This window comes from Clupea harengus, chromosome 14, assembly GCF_900700415.2.
Source record: "Clupea harengus chromosome 14, Ch_v2.0.2, whole genome shotgun sequence".
Taxonomy (NCBI): domain Eukaryota; kingdom Metazoa; phylum Chordata; class Actinopteri; order Clupeiformes; family Clupeidae; genus Clupea; species Clupea harengus.
Window position 1 is genome coordinate 4252895 of NC_045165.1, and position 19133 is coordinate 4272027.

A 19133-nucleotide genomic window follows, 5' to 3' on the forward strand; every position below is an offset into this window, starting at 1 on the left:
GAGACCGTGGCACACAGAGACCGTGGCACACGCAATGATTGTGGCACACAGAGATCGTTAGGGGTGGGAATCTCTTGGCACCTCACGACTCGACTCCGATTCAGAGGTCAGCGATTCGATTCTAAACCGATTATCGATTCTAAACCGATAAAACGATTATCGATGCATCTCGACTTTTTAAAACATTTGAGTTTGCTACTCAGAGTCTCAAATCACTTCCTACTTTGTGTTTGATAATTAAAGAAAATCAACAGATGAATTACCTTCTCTATTTTTTTATTAGAGAAAAAGCTTTTCCTTGTCACAATTATGACTTTCTATGAACAATGCAATAATCGATGCAGCTTGCATTTCAACACAAAATTAATGTGTACATGTTACGACCCCCTGCGTCCCTGCAGACATTGCAGTGGCCATGCGTGGCCTGCAAGCAACAGTGGGGATGACGAGTGTAATTGATGGACTGATTATCCACACCTGGGGAAGGTGGAGGATAAAAAGGACCAGTGGACACCTCTCTCGCTCTCTCTCGAGCTGACGATCTCAGTGTACAGACATCAAACCCCTAGACACGTTGAGTTATGAATTGTATGAACTAAATAAACACGCGTAACTTTTGTAGAAAACCGTTGTTGTCTGCCTCCAAATGTTATTGTTTCGTTCACGAGCCGGCCGGAACGTAACAGTACAAAAAAATTATAATAATTATTATTATTTATTTATTTTTTTTATAAAAAAATTGATTATGAACTTTTCTGAATCGAGACATTATCGTTCTAGAGAGAAATCGAAGAATCGATTTTTTTTCCCACCCCTAGAGATCGTGTCACACAGAGACCTTTATTTCCCACATTATTGGGGTGGTCATACAGGTAGGTCTTCCTCAGTCAATATCTGCATGCAATGTCATGCGTGTGAAAGCTTTCCTTCCATTTTTGCAGGGGGTTCCAGCCCGTTACACAGAACTACATAGGGCATATCCTGGATGGCTAGTGGGGAAGACACAGGTGTTTATCTGTCCTTTACATGAATAAATGAATTTGAGGATGGTACCAAAACTAGTTGCCTATAAAACCATACCTCAGAAAGTGTCAAATTGTTGCATAGTGTTACTTTAAGTAAACATCGGCAATAAAATATCCCTAATTAAGGTAATACAACGGTCATTCATACATACTGCTAACAATTAAATTTAATTTAATTTAATTCAATTTAATTTAATTTATATAGCCAGAGCCCAGAGCCTGAACCCCCTTAGTGCAAGCACAATGGCAACAGGGGCAAGAAAAAACTCCCTGTTAGTCAGGAAGGAACCTTAAGCAGAACCACGGCACATAAGGGGGGACCCATCTGCTTGAGGCCGGCCGGGTGGAGATAGGAAGGGGGGGGATTGGGGGAGGGTAGTGTGGCAGAAGGGGAAGGGAAACAACAGGTGTTGTACACAGCCTGCATTTATATACAGACATCCGGTGGTAAATACATAACAACAAACTGATATGAGGTTTGTTCTTGCAGCCCTTAAGCCCGACATCTGATCCTGGTTCAGTATCAAACACACTGACCTTTCTTTCTGATCTGCAGAGGGCTGAGACCGCTGGTCCCCAGCTCCCCTAGGGCCTTGAGCTCGATGGGGAGGCCGTGGCAGTCCCAGCCGGGTATGTAGTGCACTTGTCGACCCCGCATCACCTCAAAGCGGTTCTGAATGTCCTTCAAGATCTAGAGATCAAGGTCACACAACACATTGAAGGGACAGCCCATTACAAGGTCATATTTAGGGAACACCACCACAAGCGTTCCCTCATGACATCACATTAACATACACATTACAGATCATAAGTAGTACTTTTGGCTCCACATAAAAGAGAGCTCGAGTGAGGTCTTAAGAGACAACAAATTAACAGAAAGCGTTACTGCTTTGAGTAGGTTCTCTTGCTACCAAGCTCTGACCCCAAAACAACCATTTTGGGAAAATGCATGCAAAGAATACCATCCAACCCAAAGGAGAGAACTTGTGTACAACCAAACTCTGGGTCGTACAAGAGTAGTAGTATACTTGAATAGGGTCCGGCAGCATCCCTGACCTTGTTGAGGGCGTGTCCAACATGTGGGTCTCCATTGGCATAAGGTGGGCCATCATGCAGACAGAACTCCTTCTTGGCCTTCCTCTCCCTCTGCCAGGCATACAGCAGGTCAAAGCCACACTCCTGTAACAGACATTCGCCAGAGAGACATGCCATCAGCAGTCTACCAGTTTAGCTTCAAGTCATGGTTTCTATAGCACCGGAACTCTTATGTTATAAAGCAAATGTGTTAAATTCAGTGAAGTGCAAACTTTCAGGCTTAGGAAACCTCAAACTGAACTAATTCAACTAGGGTCCAATTTAACAACACAAGCTCAAGCCACTTTAGCCCAATTAACATTTCTGGAAATAACTTCTGGAATATTCTGGAACTCCTGGAAATAACGATATGCTTGCAATTAGTCTATTAGAAATAAACATGAATGTGTCTCATTACCACATTTCCCACTTGGTACCCATCGTTACAAGTCTGTCAATAACCGTATTATGCTAAGAGGTTAGCGAAGTTTGGCTAACGTCAAATTAGTTCAAAACACAGTTACACAAACAGCAATGCACGTACACGTTGAATCTGCAGCTCTCGCTCCAGGAGCTTCTGTCCGGTTAATTTCATTGGGAATTCTGAGCGCGGCAGTAGCACCGTGTCCCGGTACTGTCCTGGAGTTGAAGCTGCGGCAGGCTGTGCAGTATCTCCCGAGGAGCTGACATACTGACAGCGACTCACGGTAAAGGAGAGAGCAGGGTGAAGGAGTGCGTTTTTCTTGCTGCTCAATCCCAGCCGCACTAAGCACTGGCTCACAGCCGAAATCCGGCGGAGCAACATGGAGGAACCCTTTCGTTCTTTGGAACGCGGTGTAATGTTAAAATCCGTACGATATCTGCCAAAACTAAGCGTTAGAATATGCGTTAATCTTGTTTCTGCTTACGTCCTTCTCCACCTAATGGCATTGTTTCTCCCGGAAGAAAAGCAAGGATGGACCGTTACGGGTACCGCTAAGGGACAACCACATTGAAACGCCTTTTTATTAATGGAGACACTAGAACGACAGAGGGCGCCACACTTTCAAAAACGGTTGATTACACAGCCCAATGATGGTTTACATCTGTGACTATAATTTTTTATTATCGCATCTTGTTTCTAACATGTTATCTGTGACATGAGCCCTGAATGAGGCTCTTTCGATTCAGGGAATCATTGTGTGATTAGTAGGCCTATGCTGTCCGGAGTCCATGCTTTCTAGTGTAAATAGTTTTAAATAGCCTATAGCTATGATGTATCTGCCTTACCAGTCCTTTCCGCAAAATAGACAGGTGCTCTTCACTTCAGACAGGTTGTTTGTCTCTGCTCCATTAAGTTTTACAGTCCAATTCAATCCACGACACAACTCTGTCCTGTAAAGTCCTCGAATTTGGGGCATGTTCATTGGGCAGGTAATTCGAAGGGGAGCGCCCAAACCGGTGCGTCATACGTCAATCTTCTTGGAGTATAAAATGATCTGCGCTTCACTAGTGGAGCCTAAACCATTTTGGATTGAGCGTTAGTAAGGAGTGGAGTATCATTGAACGAAAACGATCAACGCTTAAGATGACGAAAATGGTTGTGACTTATCTTGGATTCCTTCTTCTGGCCGTACACATCACAACACCGGTAACTAGCCTACTAAATGAGAAGTTTATTCAATATGTTGTTGTTGCTGTTGTCTCTAAGATTTCCATCACATTGGATGTAGTCTAGAGTTATTCCAAAGGTTCTACTTTTTTTCTCCGTTTTCTTTAGCTATTTTTTTTAATTTTTTTTTGCTTATCTCCTATGAAGATGCTTTGGTACCGCATCCTTTTTTTAAAACTGAGAATCTTCTGTGGCAGAAGACTAAAATCAATCCTAGTTTTTCGGCAGAACTATTGTTGTCTGGTGGTGGTTTGAGAATAGCTTCGCTGATAGGTTAGGGGTTTTTGCACAGTATAGTTTGCTAAGTCAATCACTGGAAGTTGCACCAAGTTCCAAAAATGAGAATTCAGTTGGTGGCGTAACTTTAATGAATGGGTTTGATGCGTAAATGTTATTCCCCAGTTGCCAATATTGTTCTGATATTCTATAAATGCCTTTTTTTCTCTCTCACAACAGGTGGTTGCCACTGAGAATGCTACAGAAATGAACACGGCGGTTAATAATACCGAGCCCGTCACGAATGTCAGCTTAACTACCGTAACCGACAACCCCTCCAGCAGCGGCGTTAACTCCACCGTTGCTACCGCTGCAGGCATAACGTTTCAGTCCGGTGCCCTAAGCCTGCTACTTCCAGTGTCTATTGTGGGCACGCTCATTCACGGCCGCTGCTAGAGGATGGGAAATTCAACTGAGACCACCAAGACTGTGACGATCAGCGGCAAAGACTGTGAGCCTCCAAAGAGCATATTTTTTTAAATTCTCGGGAATCGGTCTCCCGCGGTTTGTGTGTTGGGATGGAACTGACGCTGTACACTGACGGAAAGTGGGCAACAACATGGACGGGGTTTCTCCCACGTAAGGTGCACACCACTGGTTCTTCATGCTGAATTCCTAGCGTCCAGAAATCCCGTCCCACTCGAAGGACTGCTCTAACATCTTGCTTTGAACTCCAAAACACACAGGTGGAGATTGATGTGCAACGAGGATGTACAAAACTCCGCTCTTTGGCACGATTTTTTTCTGTTCACTTTATGCCACTGTTTGTACCTGTGTATTTGTATTGGACAGTAACTTTTAAGCGCCTAAATTCACAAGTGCCCAGGAAGTCAACCCACCATGTTGGTCGAGGCGCCTTGTGATTTGCAAGTCTTGCGCTCAGTGAAAGCCAACGGTTAAATTTGCCCGTCTTATGCGCATCTCCAACAGGTGCATGAACATATTGTGATTTAGCTTAATTATAATTGTTTTATAAAAAGTGTAAACCCCTGTTTAAGTGTGTAATGCTTTAGGTTTTTTTCTTTTGTAAAAAATATAGGCTATAATAAGTTTCATTGTAATGCGTTCGTGATCTGTAATGTTCTTTGTAATGCTTTGTCGACAATAAAATTCCCAAGTTGCCCTAACATTTTGATGTTCTGTAGGATCTGGGAAGTGGGACCGAGTGACCTGAATTTTATTTGACTCACATTAGTTGAATGATTGGGCTGGAATTTCCCCAGCAGGTGACTGTCTAGGTTGCCTAGTGTAGTATTGCGCATGTCTTTGGGGTTCCACAAAACAGGGGTGCTTTCCCGAAAACGTCGTTGAACAGCTACAATAGTCTCTTATTTTCAACACTCTTCCACGGTGGTTGGTCAAAGACGCTCTCGGGAAACTCAGTTCTGGCTGGAGTTACTCGCCTAATTAACTCATGCACAACACGTGTCCGCCCTGCCCATGCGAAAGTGGCCTGGATGTATGATTTTGGGAGGAGTCCAGTTTCCATTATTTCAGCCAATGGACCTCAGTATCGTCGATGTTGACTGACGTTATTCTATTGCATTTGGTTCAAAGGTTTTTACTTTAACCCAGTGAAAAAAAAAAAAAAATTGTTAAAAATAAATAAAGCGTAATCGTCAGATTAGTATTACCAAGGATTGAAATTGATGGGAAAGGATCCACCCCCAATCGTATCGACACGATGTTACCTGCACAGTTGCTGCTTCGCCTCAGGAACGGACTGGTAAAACCTAAAGTCCGATGATGTTATGGTCTGACTAGTGAAGGTGCTTTGCATGACCGCTGTCTAGTCACAGTCCAAACTGCGCAATGGGCACGTCTTGAGGTGCTAACCCACATTTGAGATTGGACAGCTGTAGTAACTCTTACATCTTGGGTTAACAATGTTAAGTGTAAAATGTCCAGGCTGACGGCGCTATAAAAAAAAAAAAAAACATGGAAATAAGTGAATGTGGCTCAATTCACATCAAGGGTCTAAAACCCCGTACAATGTACTGTAGGACTACTTCCCCACAAAACTCTGTTTCTTTAGGCCACATTTTGTATCCCGTGCCCAACTATTCTTTTACCGAAATCATCTGTTCTGACTGCCAGCTGGACTACTATAGTTACTATAGTTACTTAGGCCTTAACGTGGGATTTAGAAATAGAGTTTTGATTTTTTGGCTAGCCTGAGTTTGTCTATTTTTGATGGTCCTCATACTATGTCAAAAATATTTGCATCTGCTCGATGAAGTCATTTCACTGGACGCCCCCCATCTAAACTCTCCATCAGCTCTGATTTGGCTGCCATAGATTTGGTTATGCCTTTGGCCCCCTGGTTTGCATGTGATATTAAATGCCCAATGTAGCCATCCGCTTCTCCACAGCCGAGGCAGAGTGCCAGGTGTGAGTGGGAGATGGGTGTGTTGGGTGGGAGGTTGAAGGAAACGACACCTCTGAGAGACAAAAAAGAAAAAGTCCCACCCTTCAGCAAAAAACAGGGAGAGAGAGGAAGAAACAGCAGGAAACCCCACCTGTGTGCTGGTTTACACGTCTGCTGTTGAACAGGGCTGTTCTTTTACAGGACTTCTGCTGTTGAACAGGGCTGTTCTTTTACAGGACTTCTGCTGTTGAACAGGGCTAATCTTTTACAGGACTTCTGCTGTTGAACAGGGCTGTTCTTTTACAGGACTTCTGCTGTTGAACAGGGCTGTTCTTTTACAGGACAAGGCCGTCTGAGACAGGTTTACGTTTTGAACATCTTCAAATCTATAGTCTGTACTGTAGACTATAGCATTGTTGCACTCCAAAGCAAATTCACCAGATTTTATATAAAGATATGAATTAAGTTTACTGAAAATTCTCCAGATTGTGTACAACTGGTGGTGGGCACATGTGCATCATTTATTTTTATTTTAATGAGACACACATGTATAATGTGTAATTTGACACAGAGGCCAAAGCAGTTACTATCTTTGTCTAATTCTAAATGTTCAGTGTATTGTGCAGTAGGTCAGTGCTGTTTGTCAATCTGTACCTCAAAGTGGTGCAGTGTTGGCTCATTCTGCTCAATACAAATAATGCTGATGTCATGCTGGAGCCATATCTGTGAACTACTGAAGACATCCTGTTCACTGACACTCTCCTCAAATTTCAAGTGTGTGAGGTAAAACAAAGATAGATATCACAAAAATATATCCATGTTTTACCAAAGTTGCCAAATATAATTTGCACGTACTGCTCTGCATTGCAGCTGGTGGCTTGGCGGAGTTTAAAATCAATTCTTAATGAATGTCCCCATTTATCTGTCTGTGCAAATATGCAGCACCAGCTCAACACACACACACACACACACACACACACACACACACACACACACACACACACACTTTTTGGTGGGAACCACGCCAACTCAAGGTCTTCTGTTGTAAATAGCTTCCATTGTCTCAGCCTCTAGGCAGGTTGTTCACCTGAAGAGCTATTCTCCCTCTCATTGCTTCTCCTCCTCTTTATCAATTCTGTTTCACCTCCTCCAGTGTGAGTTTCGTCTTCCCAATCCCAACCCCCTTTCAGATCCTCCAACTGCAACCCCCCTCTCATCTTCCTCTCTTCGGATCTCTGGAGCAGAGCTGGAGCAGCCCTTAGCATTCCTGTAACTCTAGCGCTTCATCCAGGTCACCTTAAACACACTCAGACACACTTACCTGCACACACACACACACACACACGCGCACACACACACGCACACGCACACGCACACGCACATGCACATGCACATGCACATGCACATACACATACACACACACACACACACACAGACACACACACAGACACACACACACACAGACACGCACACGTTCACACACAAAAACACACACACACAGACACACACATACACATGTACACACACGCGCGGGCACACACACACACACGCACATACACACACACACACACACACGCACGCACGCACGCACGCACGCACACACACACACACTCACACACACACACACGTGCACACCGAAACTGCAGTGTTTGGTCAAAAGCAATGAGGTAGACCACAAAATGGCAAATTAAGTACTGTGAGTGCATGTGTGTGCATACGTGTTATGGTGTGTGCATGAATGCATGAGTTTTCTAGTTCTCCTTTGAAATGAAGGACAATTAGCCTCCCTTGAAATGTTGAGGGGGTGGAGTGTTGTTCAGGAAGGCCAAGAGTTCACAGGCCCCAAACCACACACTGAGTAGACGTGCAGAAGGAGAGATGGGAATGTTGAATGCTGAATAACATCGCTGAATTCCAGCCTGGTAAACACGGCAAACCTTGAACCACAGGATGTGTTGGTCTGACACTGTGTGCACCTATATGACCTTCAAAAAACAGTCCTTTACAAATCTCTCTGGCAAGCCTAGTTCTGCCTGTTGTGTGTTGCTTCGGCTCTTTAGGGTGAAACAGACCCGATCGGCAGGAGAGTTTGATTCAAGCTGTGAATAAATGCAGTCCTGCAGGCATGACGTCCAACCGATGTCCAAACCTTGTGCTTCGGTCATGCATTATTCAGTTGATAACGCACCCTGACAACTTACCATTATTATCTCTCCTCAAAACCCACCAACAGCAAATCCCTGCTCACCACACAGAGCAGTAACAACCAGTGCTGTTATTATTTACCGTGTTTGAAAACCACAATAGCAATTTAGCTTAGCTCAGGTAGTGAGTATGCTGTCATTATCAAGCCCGTCATAGTGGATTTTGTTAACCTTGTCTGTATGTAGCAACCTTTTGAAAATGTGTTGAAAGTCAATGCTGGTTGTTCATGCGTTGCCTACAGACTATGTTGTTCTTGTCAAATTCGGTTTTTGACAAATCAGAGTTTTGTCATACAGCCCTAAATGAAAATGACATCCTTGTCATTAATAATTGTGTCAGTATTAATTATATGGACATTAATTTGACTGCTGAATGACCTGTTCAGATTACAATCTTGAAACAGTTTGATGTGTGAAACCAACTGGATGTTGATCAACTTCCTGTTATTTTCAGTTCTGTGCCTTTCACGTACAGTAGTCTGTTTTTGCCTGCAACACTGTGTGTGTCACCCAACTGTTTCCATGGTGATTGGGGGGGTCTCTGCATACATTGCTCTCTCCCTCTCCCTCTCTCTCCCTCTCCCTCTCTCTCTCTCACTCTCTCTTTCTCTCTCTCACTCACTCACTTACACACACACACACACACACACACACACACACACACACACACACACACACACACACACACACACACACACACACACACAGGGCCAGTTCACACCTGGTATTAACATGCGTCCTGGGTGATCCGATTTACAAGTGGACAGCTCTAAGTACGTCAGTTCAGACCTGCCATTAAAATGTGTCTCCACATGCATCTCGACTGAGCAGCAATCAGGGATTAAAGAAAAAAGACGGATAAAAAACAAAAACGCAAGTTATATTCCTCATCTATAAAAAAAGCAGACAGCGTGTGGCCTACATGCCCTTAACCACCGACATGAATTTGGGTCATTACTGTCTGTTTACCTTTCATATAGCCTATGTTCTACATCACGGTTTCATTGATTATTCACTTTCAGTATATTCAAGGTTTAACTTAAACTTAAACCAAAACGCGGGACTAAGCTTTATCTACAAACACAAATCTTTGCTGACCTGACAATGATTAACATTTTCAGAAGCACAGTGAGCCCAGCTACTGTAGCCTATGGCAGGCTATGAGATACACACACACACACACACACACACACACACACACACACACACACACACACACACACACACATATATATATACACACATACACACACACACACAGCTGCTGTAGCCTATGGCAGGCTATGAGATACACACACACACACACACACACACACACACACATATACACACACACACACACACACACACCCACACACACACATATATACACACACACACACACACACACACACACACACAGCTGCTGAAGCCTATGGCAGGCTATGAGATACAGACACACACACACACACACACACAGACACAGACACACACACACACACACACAGCTGCTGTAGCCTATGGCAGAAAATTAGATACCAATTTTGCACTACTGTCACTCATTCTGTCTCGCTCACACACACACACAAACACACACACACACAGACACACACACACACACACACACACACACAGAGACACACACAGGGCAGTAGCCTAACACAAAATGTAGTAATAACATATTAATCTCTTTCCATTGTTCTTGAATTAAGGTATGCATTGTGTGTGCTATCAGTTGATTATCCAGTAATGAAGAGGACGTCCTGGGGGACGAGGGGAAATTAGCTTGAGCATGCAGGTGAATACGTATTCTTAGCGGCTGGAGCGAACTCTCCTTGTGGGTTATTCGATGGTTGGAAGATGGTTGCAGAAGGATCGCTTTCTTGGATCGGTGTGGTTGCCTGTTGCTCTGAACTGTGGATTCTGTGGCTCATTCTTCATCACAAACTTTGACTTTGATTGCATTCTTGATTAACTCTATTCATATTTGAACTATTTTGGTTGTTTTCTGGACATTTAAGACTCTCATAATTTGTGGGTTTGGGGGTATTTTGTCACGTTTATAAATGTATATTCTGGTGTTAATCTAACATTGGCTTGTGCACAGAAAGTTGAAAGTGTGCGCATCCCCCGAGATGTCATTGATTATCTTATGACCTGCTTCAATGCACTGTAGGGCGACAGTATCAACTCTGATTGTTACGTAATGATACATTGTATTGTTATATTTAGAAAGGAAGTGTATGATTTTCAGTTTATGGCTTTAATTAGTAACCTAAGAAAAGGCCCAGTTTTCCAGCAGCGTCAGTAGGCTACCCATTACCCGATCCATCTTAATTACAACATAAGGAACAGATACTCAACAAGCATATGGCAAAATTAATTAGTAAGCTAATGTAAAATACAATAACATATTGTTAAAAGAATATTACAATATAGCCAACAGCAAGCACCTATGTGTTTTACCAATGTAAAAAATAACAATGTTCTTATGAAAAAACAACATTCTTTTTTTCAAATATGATGCCTTTGGCACGAGAATAGGTCGCTTATTTAGAGGATGTCAGTTGAGTAGGCAGTCCTTCACTGTGGCCAAGGACACACTCGCGTGCACACTGCTCAAAGAATGTGGCCATATGAGTCCCAGACCACCTCTGAATGTGGTCTGAGTGATCGGATCTCAACGTGTCCTCAGTGTGTTGAGTGCACCTATACTTCTTGTGTTCAGTGATGATCGGATCTCAGTGTGTCCTCAGTGTGTCAAGTGCACCTATACTTCTTGTGTTCAGTGGTGATCGGATCTCAACGTGTCCTCAGTGTGTCGAGTGCACCTATACTTCTTGTGTTCAGTGGTGATCGGATCATCGAAGAGGCATGTTAATGCCAGGTGTGAACGCGGTCACAGACCTCCTGAGATCACTTGATCAGTGAAGCAGAAAAAGCTGATGATTTGTGAGGTTAACATACTTGGTGCTTTGATGGTTAAGGTGAGTGACTACTCTTCTACCACTGACTCACTGATCCCAGCCCCACAATACTCTCTCTCTCTGTCTCTCTCTCTCTCACACACACAAACACACTCTCTCTCTCTCTCTCTCTCTCTCACACACACACACACACACACACACACACACACACACACACACACACACACACACACACACACACACACACACACACACACACTGCCTTCTGTTTCCCCCCCAGAAATCCCCCTCCCTGGCCAGCAGCCCCACACACAGACAGGGTTTCTGATTACAGGGTCTGCCTTGGTTGCTATGGTAATGGGAACAGAAGGGAGAAGGAGGCAAGACATGTTCACCTGTTTTCCTCAAGTCCCTCTCTAGGAGCCCAAGTTACCAGTTAATCTGCTGTTTTTATTTTGGGAAACGAACGAACGAAGTGAACCTCTGAACACCCAACTGAAAATTGTAAAACGTTTAGTGGACTCTAGCAACACAAATGGCAAAGATCTTTGGACAGATGGCATAGTTGGTGTGAATCTACCGCAGTTGGTGTGTAGATGTTAAGATGGATCGGATCCCTTCTGGAACAACTAGTGGCCTGCAAGACAAACACACAAGTTCAGTTTACACACCCAAACACATCACAAGTTCAGTATAGACATCCAAACACATCACAAGTACACATCCAAACACATCACAAGTTCAGTATACACATCCAAACACATCACAAGTTCAGTATACACATCCAAACACATCACAAGTTCAGTATACACATCCAAACACATCACAAGTTCAGTATACACATCCAAACACATCACAAGTGCAGTATACACATCCAAACAAAATGAAAGCCTCAGAGCCTTTCAAAGCCTTTCAAAACTGAAAACAATTAAACAGGAAAAACTGCAAAAGGCAGTGTACTACTGCTCCAAACAATAGTCACATTTAGTTTCTCACAACACATGGCATGACATTTCAGGCTACACGCTCAACACGATTATTTCCCAGACAGTCTGTTATACCCAGCCAAAGATACCCTTTTCTCAGTGTCTCTGACAGGGTCCTGCTGTAATGAGTCCATTGTGTCTAGGAGAAGTCTGTTATGTCTCAGAAGAGTCTGTTGGTCGAGCCAAAAGTCTGTTGTGATTAATCAGTTTTGTCTGAGAGAAGAAGTGCCTGTTGGCCTTATCAACAGTCTGTTGTGATGAGCCTCTTGTTTAACAGCCACCTACGAGATGACTGTTATGTCTCAGATGAGTCTCTTCTCTGTACCAAGTGTCAGTTGTCTGCAAGGAAGCTGTCGGGTCTAAGAGAGTAGCTGCGTGGGCAACTGAACTGACGAGTCTCTGACAACTCTGCCTTCCTTAAATTAGTGGGGGTCCTTGACAAAGTATTTCCTCCATTTGCGGACTCTGAACTGTCATCTCTGAGATCGTCTCTTTATGTCTGTAAAAGGGAGCTGGGAAGCCTGCGTGGGCAACTGAACTGACGAGTCTCTGACAACTCTGCCTTCCTTAAATTAGTGGGGTCCTTGACAAAGTCTTTTCTCCATTTGCGGACTCTGAACTGTCATCTCTGAGATCGTCTCTTTATGTCTATAAAAGGGAGCTGGGAAGGCCACCGCTGCTCCCTACTCTACCACTCACTCATTACGGGGAAGGGGATGAGGGGGCGACAGTGGTACAGGAGGTAGAGAAGTCGTTTAGTAATCAGAAGGTTGCTAGTTCGATTCCCTGTCGAAGCGTCCTTGAGCAAGACACTGAACCCCTAATTGCTCCTGATGTGCAGTGTGCAGTGTGCCATCAGTGTAAATGACTAAATGTAAAATGTGTATACATTGTAAGTCGCTTTGGATAAAAGCGTCTGCTAAATGACTAAATGTAAAATGTAAATGTAATGAGTAAGTGCCCTCTCCCCGAAGGGAACTGCCCTCGCTGGGCCGGGCGCCCCAGAGTGCCCCCCTTGCTGCGGTGGTGGATAATCAGCGCCCATCAGCGCTATTATTCGGCTTGCTGACAAGAGCAGCCAGCAAGCAAGTCGGCATGAAATCACCATGGTGACTTGATAGCCCTGATCGTCTTGTCTCCATCTCCGCGGCGAGAGTGGGTTGCTGAGGAACACACAGTTCAAGAGAGCTGAGAGCAAGCTGCTGGTGCGATGGTGAGTGTGTGTGTGTGTGTGTGTTTATGTGTGTATTTTTAACTTAGATTTATGTTGGTGTATCTGAATAACCAAGTTATTCTCCGACTTAAACCAAACTGTCATGTTGTAGTAATTCAACACACTGACACAATCCCTCTCTCTTTTTCTCACAACACATACACACATACACACACACACACACAGACACACAGACACACACACTCACACACACAGACACACACACACACACACACACACACACTCACACACACTCACACACACACACACACACACACACACACACAGACACACACACACGCACACACACACACACACACACAGACACACACACACACACACACACACATGTGCGGCATACCGAGGGCCGCAGATAACCCGTCTTACGTGTGTGTCATTTCCCTGTGACATTTTGCAAGCGGTTGTGGATCCACATCTCTCTTCCCTCTTTGCATGACAGAACCTCAGTTTGGGCTGATAAAGAGGACAGGACAGGGAGCGAAAGAGAGGGAGAAATATAAAATGGCCCCCACGGACATTTAGGCAGCCCTCCTCCTCTCTGTGTGTGCGTGTGGGTTATGATTTTTGAAACAGATAAAATGACGGCAAATGTCTCTAGAAATTACAGTGACATTGGAATAAAGGTGACTTTCTATGGAAATGGAAAAGTGTTTTTGTGCTTCAGTGCAGTGTCTTTGCATTTCAGTGCAGTGTCTTTGCATTTCAGTGCAGTGTCTTTGCATTTCAGTGCAGTGTCTTTGCATTTCAGTGCAGTGTCTTTGCATTTCAGTGCAGTGTCTTTGCATTTCAGTGCAGTGTCTTTGCATTTCAGTGCAGTGTCTTTGCATTTCAGTGCAGTGTCTTTGCATTTCAGTGCAGTGTCTTTGCATTTCAACTTCAACGTTTTTCACTGTCCCTTTCAGACATCCAATGTCTCCCTCTGATTCATCGCAGGGCTCTTCCAAAGAGAGGCATTACCATTTGTCTGTGAGAGGGACTAAACAGTAGCCTGACGATGTCATACTCATAATTCTAGTCAGAATATGAGTCTGATATCGCTCCATTGGGCTGTGATTATGGGGCGTGTTTCAACCGAACCAGGAGAAAAAATGCCTCTTCGCTCAATTGGTTACCTACAACCAATCAGAACAACGTAGTATGTGACCAGGGGCAGCTGATACATTAGACTTTTACCGGATCCCGTAGGAAGGAAGGCAAAAACATCTTTTCGATTGACAAATGCCTTAATCGCGTTTCTCTGTTCCTCTTTCAAAATGAATGCACTGTCAATGTCTAAATGGACTCGAATCTATACATTTCAGCTCTCCAGCGGCAGCCATGTTTGTTGAAAACGAATTCAACTCGTGTGTTGGTGACGTGGTTGGTTACGTTACTGTTGATCATCTGTCCATCATCGTATAAAGCCCGCCTTAACAATTTGATTGGTACGGCCGATATCGAGCCGCAGATAATTTCTCCTCAATGGAGTAATGCCAGACCGAACTTCCCAACCAAAAAATGTGTGGGCGGGGCTAAGTTCGGTCTGGTATCCAGGCTAACTAAACAGGATTTTTGCACTCAAATTGGTTAGGTTCTGTTCTCACCACTTACCCTGTGGTACTTACTCTCTCGCACAATCTCTCTCTCTCTCTTTCTCTCTTTCTCTCTCTCTCACTTTCTCTCTTTCTCTCTCTTTCTCTCTCTCTTTCTTTCTCTCTCTCTCTCTCTCTCTCTCTCCCTCTTTCTCTCTCTCTCTCTTACTCTCTCACTCTCATTTTTGGCTTAGATTTCAGTGGTGATATACATTTAACTCAGACACACGAACTTTGCAAGAGCTCTTGTGAAACTCTTTCCGTCTCCATCTCTACCTCCCTCTTCCCCCTGTTTAGTCAATGTGTACACCACTGTAACCTCCAGTAGGAAGGATGTGAGATCACATGTGGTGTTTCAACATTTTTTCGGTGACCCTGGGGATGGATTTATCTGAACACCAGGTGGGCCTTTCAGAAATTGGTGAGAGATTTGTTAATTTGCAAGGACACGAGTCTGAATATGTGAGAGATGTGTGTGTGTGTGTGTGTGTGTCTGTGTGTGTCTGTGTGTGTGTGTGTGTGTGTGTGTGGGGTGTGTGTGTGTGTGTGTGTGTGAGAGATGTGTGCGTGTGTGTGTGTAAAGAAATGCATAAGCATATTGTCCATATATTTGGGACTTTGGACTTTTCCCCCCTTTTTTTTGTTCTTGTACAGGACAACATGTTTCACCTTTTCTGTACTGGACTGTTTGTCATTCTTTTGGGCCTTATCTGAATAACCCTGAGTCCAGTCGCAGGGATGTGTGTGATCTTGCGTACTTGCAGTGTGTGACTTTATTTGAATAACTGCACTTGCCTTCCCTTTCCTGTTGCATTTAAGAGTACTTCTAAACCAAAAATATGCCATCTGTCTCTCCGCCTCCTGCATATCTGTTTTTCGCTAGAGTACGAGCTCTGTCCACTAGCATCTCGCTCCTTCCCCCTCTCCCCTCCCCTCTTTCCTCAATCCCATCTCTGAGGTGTAATCAGGTCCACTTCTCCCCTCACATCCCCTTGACGACAAAGAAGGTCACCTTGACGACACATGTCCCTGTCATTAATCCCTGGGCCTCAGTCTGTGTCATCTGATTTAGACACCCGTACACACACACACACACACACACACACACAGACACACACACACACACAGACACACACACAGACACACACACACACACAGACACACACACACACACACACACACACACACATATACACACACACACAGACACACACACACACACAGACACACACACACACACACACACACACACACACACACACACACACACAGACACACACACACACACATATACACAGTGCTCAGGTCCTTCTGGCTTCCTGTCATAGATCCCCTTGCCCTTTCTCTGTTGGATAAACAGGAACTGGGTGGCCATGCTTAGCTTAGTCATTTTGCATCACAAAGCAGATTCAAAACTGTAGGCCGCTATAGCGTCATGTCTGTTTATGTAGACACACATACACACACACACACACACACACACACACACACACATATAGATGAATGCCACACACAAACACAAACAGACACACAAACGAACACACACAGAACGTCTGAAGCTGTGATTTCAGACATCATTCATCAGTGATTCAACAGTTATGCATATCTTTATTGTTTTTTTTTTTTAGAGGAGTTGAGTGTGCTTCAATATCCACATAGCTTAGAGCCTGAATGGCCCTTTTGTGTGGGCGTGCATCTGCGTCCACTGGCAATTTTCTCATGTGATCTGATCTGTAATCTGAGATGCCATCAGGAATGTGTTGGGAGATTATGAACAGTGCTTTGTGGTGGTCATGGAGCATCCGAGCGGTTTGGGAGTCTGTCGCATGTCTGTGTCTGGGTTAATATTTAAGTGTGTTCACCGATGCACATGTATCCAGTGTGGACACTAATGTTTTTTATGAAGTGGTTTTAATATTGTGTGAATCTGCATATATATTGTGTGCACACATTCAGTCAAATAATTAGTGTGTGTTTGGTTGTTCCTGGTGTGCATTTGAAAACAGTCTCTGATTATGTCAGGAGTGTGTGTGTGTTGGGGTGTGTGTGTTGGGGTGGGGGGGGGGGGGGCGGTGTGAGAACACTGTGCATGTGCCTAGTGTGTGTACAAGTGGGAGTGTGCTTGTGTATGTATGAGCATGCGCGCAGTATGCACATTGTCCTAGGGAGTGAGAACTGTGTGTGAGAACTGTATGTGGGCTGTGAGCCATGAGGCCAGTCCGTGTGTGTGTGTATGTGTATGTGTGTGTGTGTGTGTGTGTGTGTGTGTGTGTGAGTGTGTGTGTTTGTATGTCACGTATTGATTAGGGCCTGCCTGTTCACAGAGTGGGTGGCTGGTCAAATGACACAGCATCACGCTGGATGCACTTGTGAAGGGCCCACTTGTCTCACTACATGACATAACCCCGTGTCACATGTTTCTGTGGCAACCATACCACTGCTGGAATCCGGTGTCGGGCACCCGGTCGCCTACCCTGCAGTCCACGCAAATCGCACACACACAAAGACACATGTTTCCAGTCGTTTGTGATGTGAACCGGATGAACGTGCCCTCATTTACATTTACATTAAGTCATTTAGCAGGGTCATACACAGTAATGGGAGTTGTACTATTTGGAGTAAAAACAACTAGACTGAAAACAACTGGGAGAAGCATATTTCATGCAAGTCGAGTCCTGCCAATATTTTGCTCTGTGACCAAACAGTCCTCACTTTGTCCTGATCTACGCAAGACTAGAAATCATCCTGAAGTTATGTAAGTGATCTGCACTTGAGGTGACCTTATTAGCACTAACCCTAACCCATATGTTTAGTGAGGGTGAGAACATGCAGTCCTTTGTGCCATTACATTTACATTTAGTCATTTAGCAGACGCTTTTGTCCAAAGCGACGTACAAGGGAGAGAACAGTCAAGCTAAGAGCAATAGAACCTGGTGTAACAATAAATAAATACTACTTTACATAAGAAATATAACAAAATGAAATAAAAAAAAAGAAGGAAAGAAGTGCAGAAATGTAACTGCTGTAATTGCAAGTTATGCACTAGTCGAAGTGCCAGTTAGGACGGGAAGTGCTCTCTGAAGAGTTGGGTCTTCAAGAGCTTCTTAAAGGTAGAGAGGGACGCCCCTGCTCTGGTAAGTGCTGGGTAGTTCATTCCACCAACGTGGAACTACAAATGAGAATAGTCTGGACTGCCGTACTTGCACAGACGGCAGTGCCAAACGACGCTCACTAGAAGAGCGCAGCATCCTGACTAAACACAGCTCCCATTAATGTAGCCTTTTCTGCACAATAGGCCGAGATCCATCCCCAGTGTTCTGAGGCAAAAAGAGCAGAATGTGGTTATATATATTTAAACAAGTCCGTACCAAATTCCTGCAGACTTAAAGCAGCAATACGGAGTTCTGTTCCAAAACTAGTAAGCTAACTACCTAAAAGGCATGCAAAAACCTTGCAAACACCACCAACAGCCCAGCTGACACTGATAGAAGCTTGCCAACACGCTAACTGGTGTCTTTTGGCAGTATAGCTGGCAGTGTCATGCGTGTGAAAGCTTTTCTTCTTTTTTGCAGGGTGTTCCAGCCCGTTACACAGAACTACATAGGGCATATCCTGGATGGCTAGTTGGGAAGACACAGGTGTTTATCTGTCCTTCACATGACCATATGCCATCAAAAAGAATTTGAGGATGTTACCAAAACTAGTTGCCTATAAAACCGTACCTCAAAAAGTGTCAAATTGTTGCATAGTGTTACTTTAACCGCCATAACTCCTCCATCCTGCTGAACTTGAAACTACTGACATTTTTTGTCTATAAAATGGTTGCTTTCAGCTTTTT

The 19133-nt window shown here is 44.1% G+C and overlaps 1 protein-coding gene and 1 long non-coding RNA gene across 4 annotated transcripts in view; one reads left to right on the top strand and one right to left on the bottom strand.

The window, feature by feature from the left end:
• iars2 (isoleucyl-tRNA synthetase 2, mitochondrial) overlaps positions 1-3048 on the bottom strand; it is a 13055-nt gene extending 10007 nt beyond the window's left edge. For all 3 annotated transcript variants that reach the window (XM_031579758.2, XM_031579757.2, XM_031579756.2), the window contains exons 1-3: positions 2644-3048; positions 2082-2204; positions 1563-1716 (exon numbers count right to left, since the gene is read on the bottom strand). In XM_031579758.2, the coding sequence (XP_031435618.1) occupies positions 1563-1716; positions 2082-2204; positions 2644-2904 (538 nt within the window). In that variant the 5' untranslated portion in view covers positions 2905-3048. The remainder of the gene's footprint in view (positions 1-1562; positions 1717-2081; positions 2205-2643) is intronic.
• Positions 3049-3135: 87 nt separating this feature from the next.
• LOC105901321 lies at positions 3136-5153 on the top strand. Its single transcript, XR_001162425.3, has 2 exons — positions 3136-3729; positions 4207-5153. It is a non-coding gene; the product is annotated as an uncharacterized LOC105901321 (long non-coding RNA).
• Positions 5154-19133: the final 13980 nt, after the last annotated feature.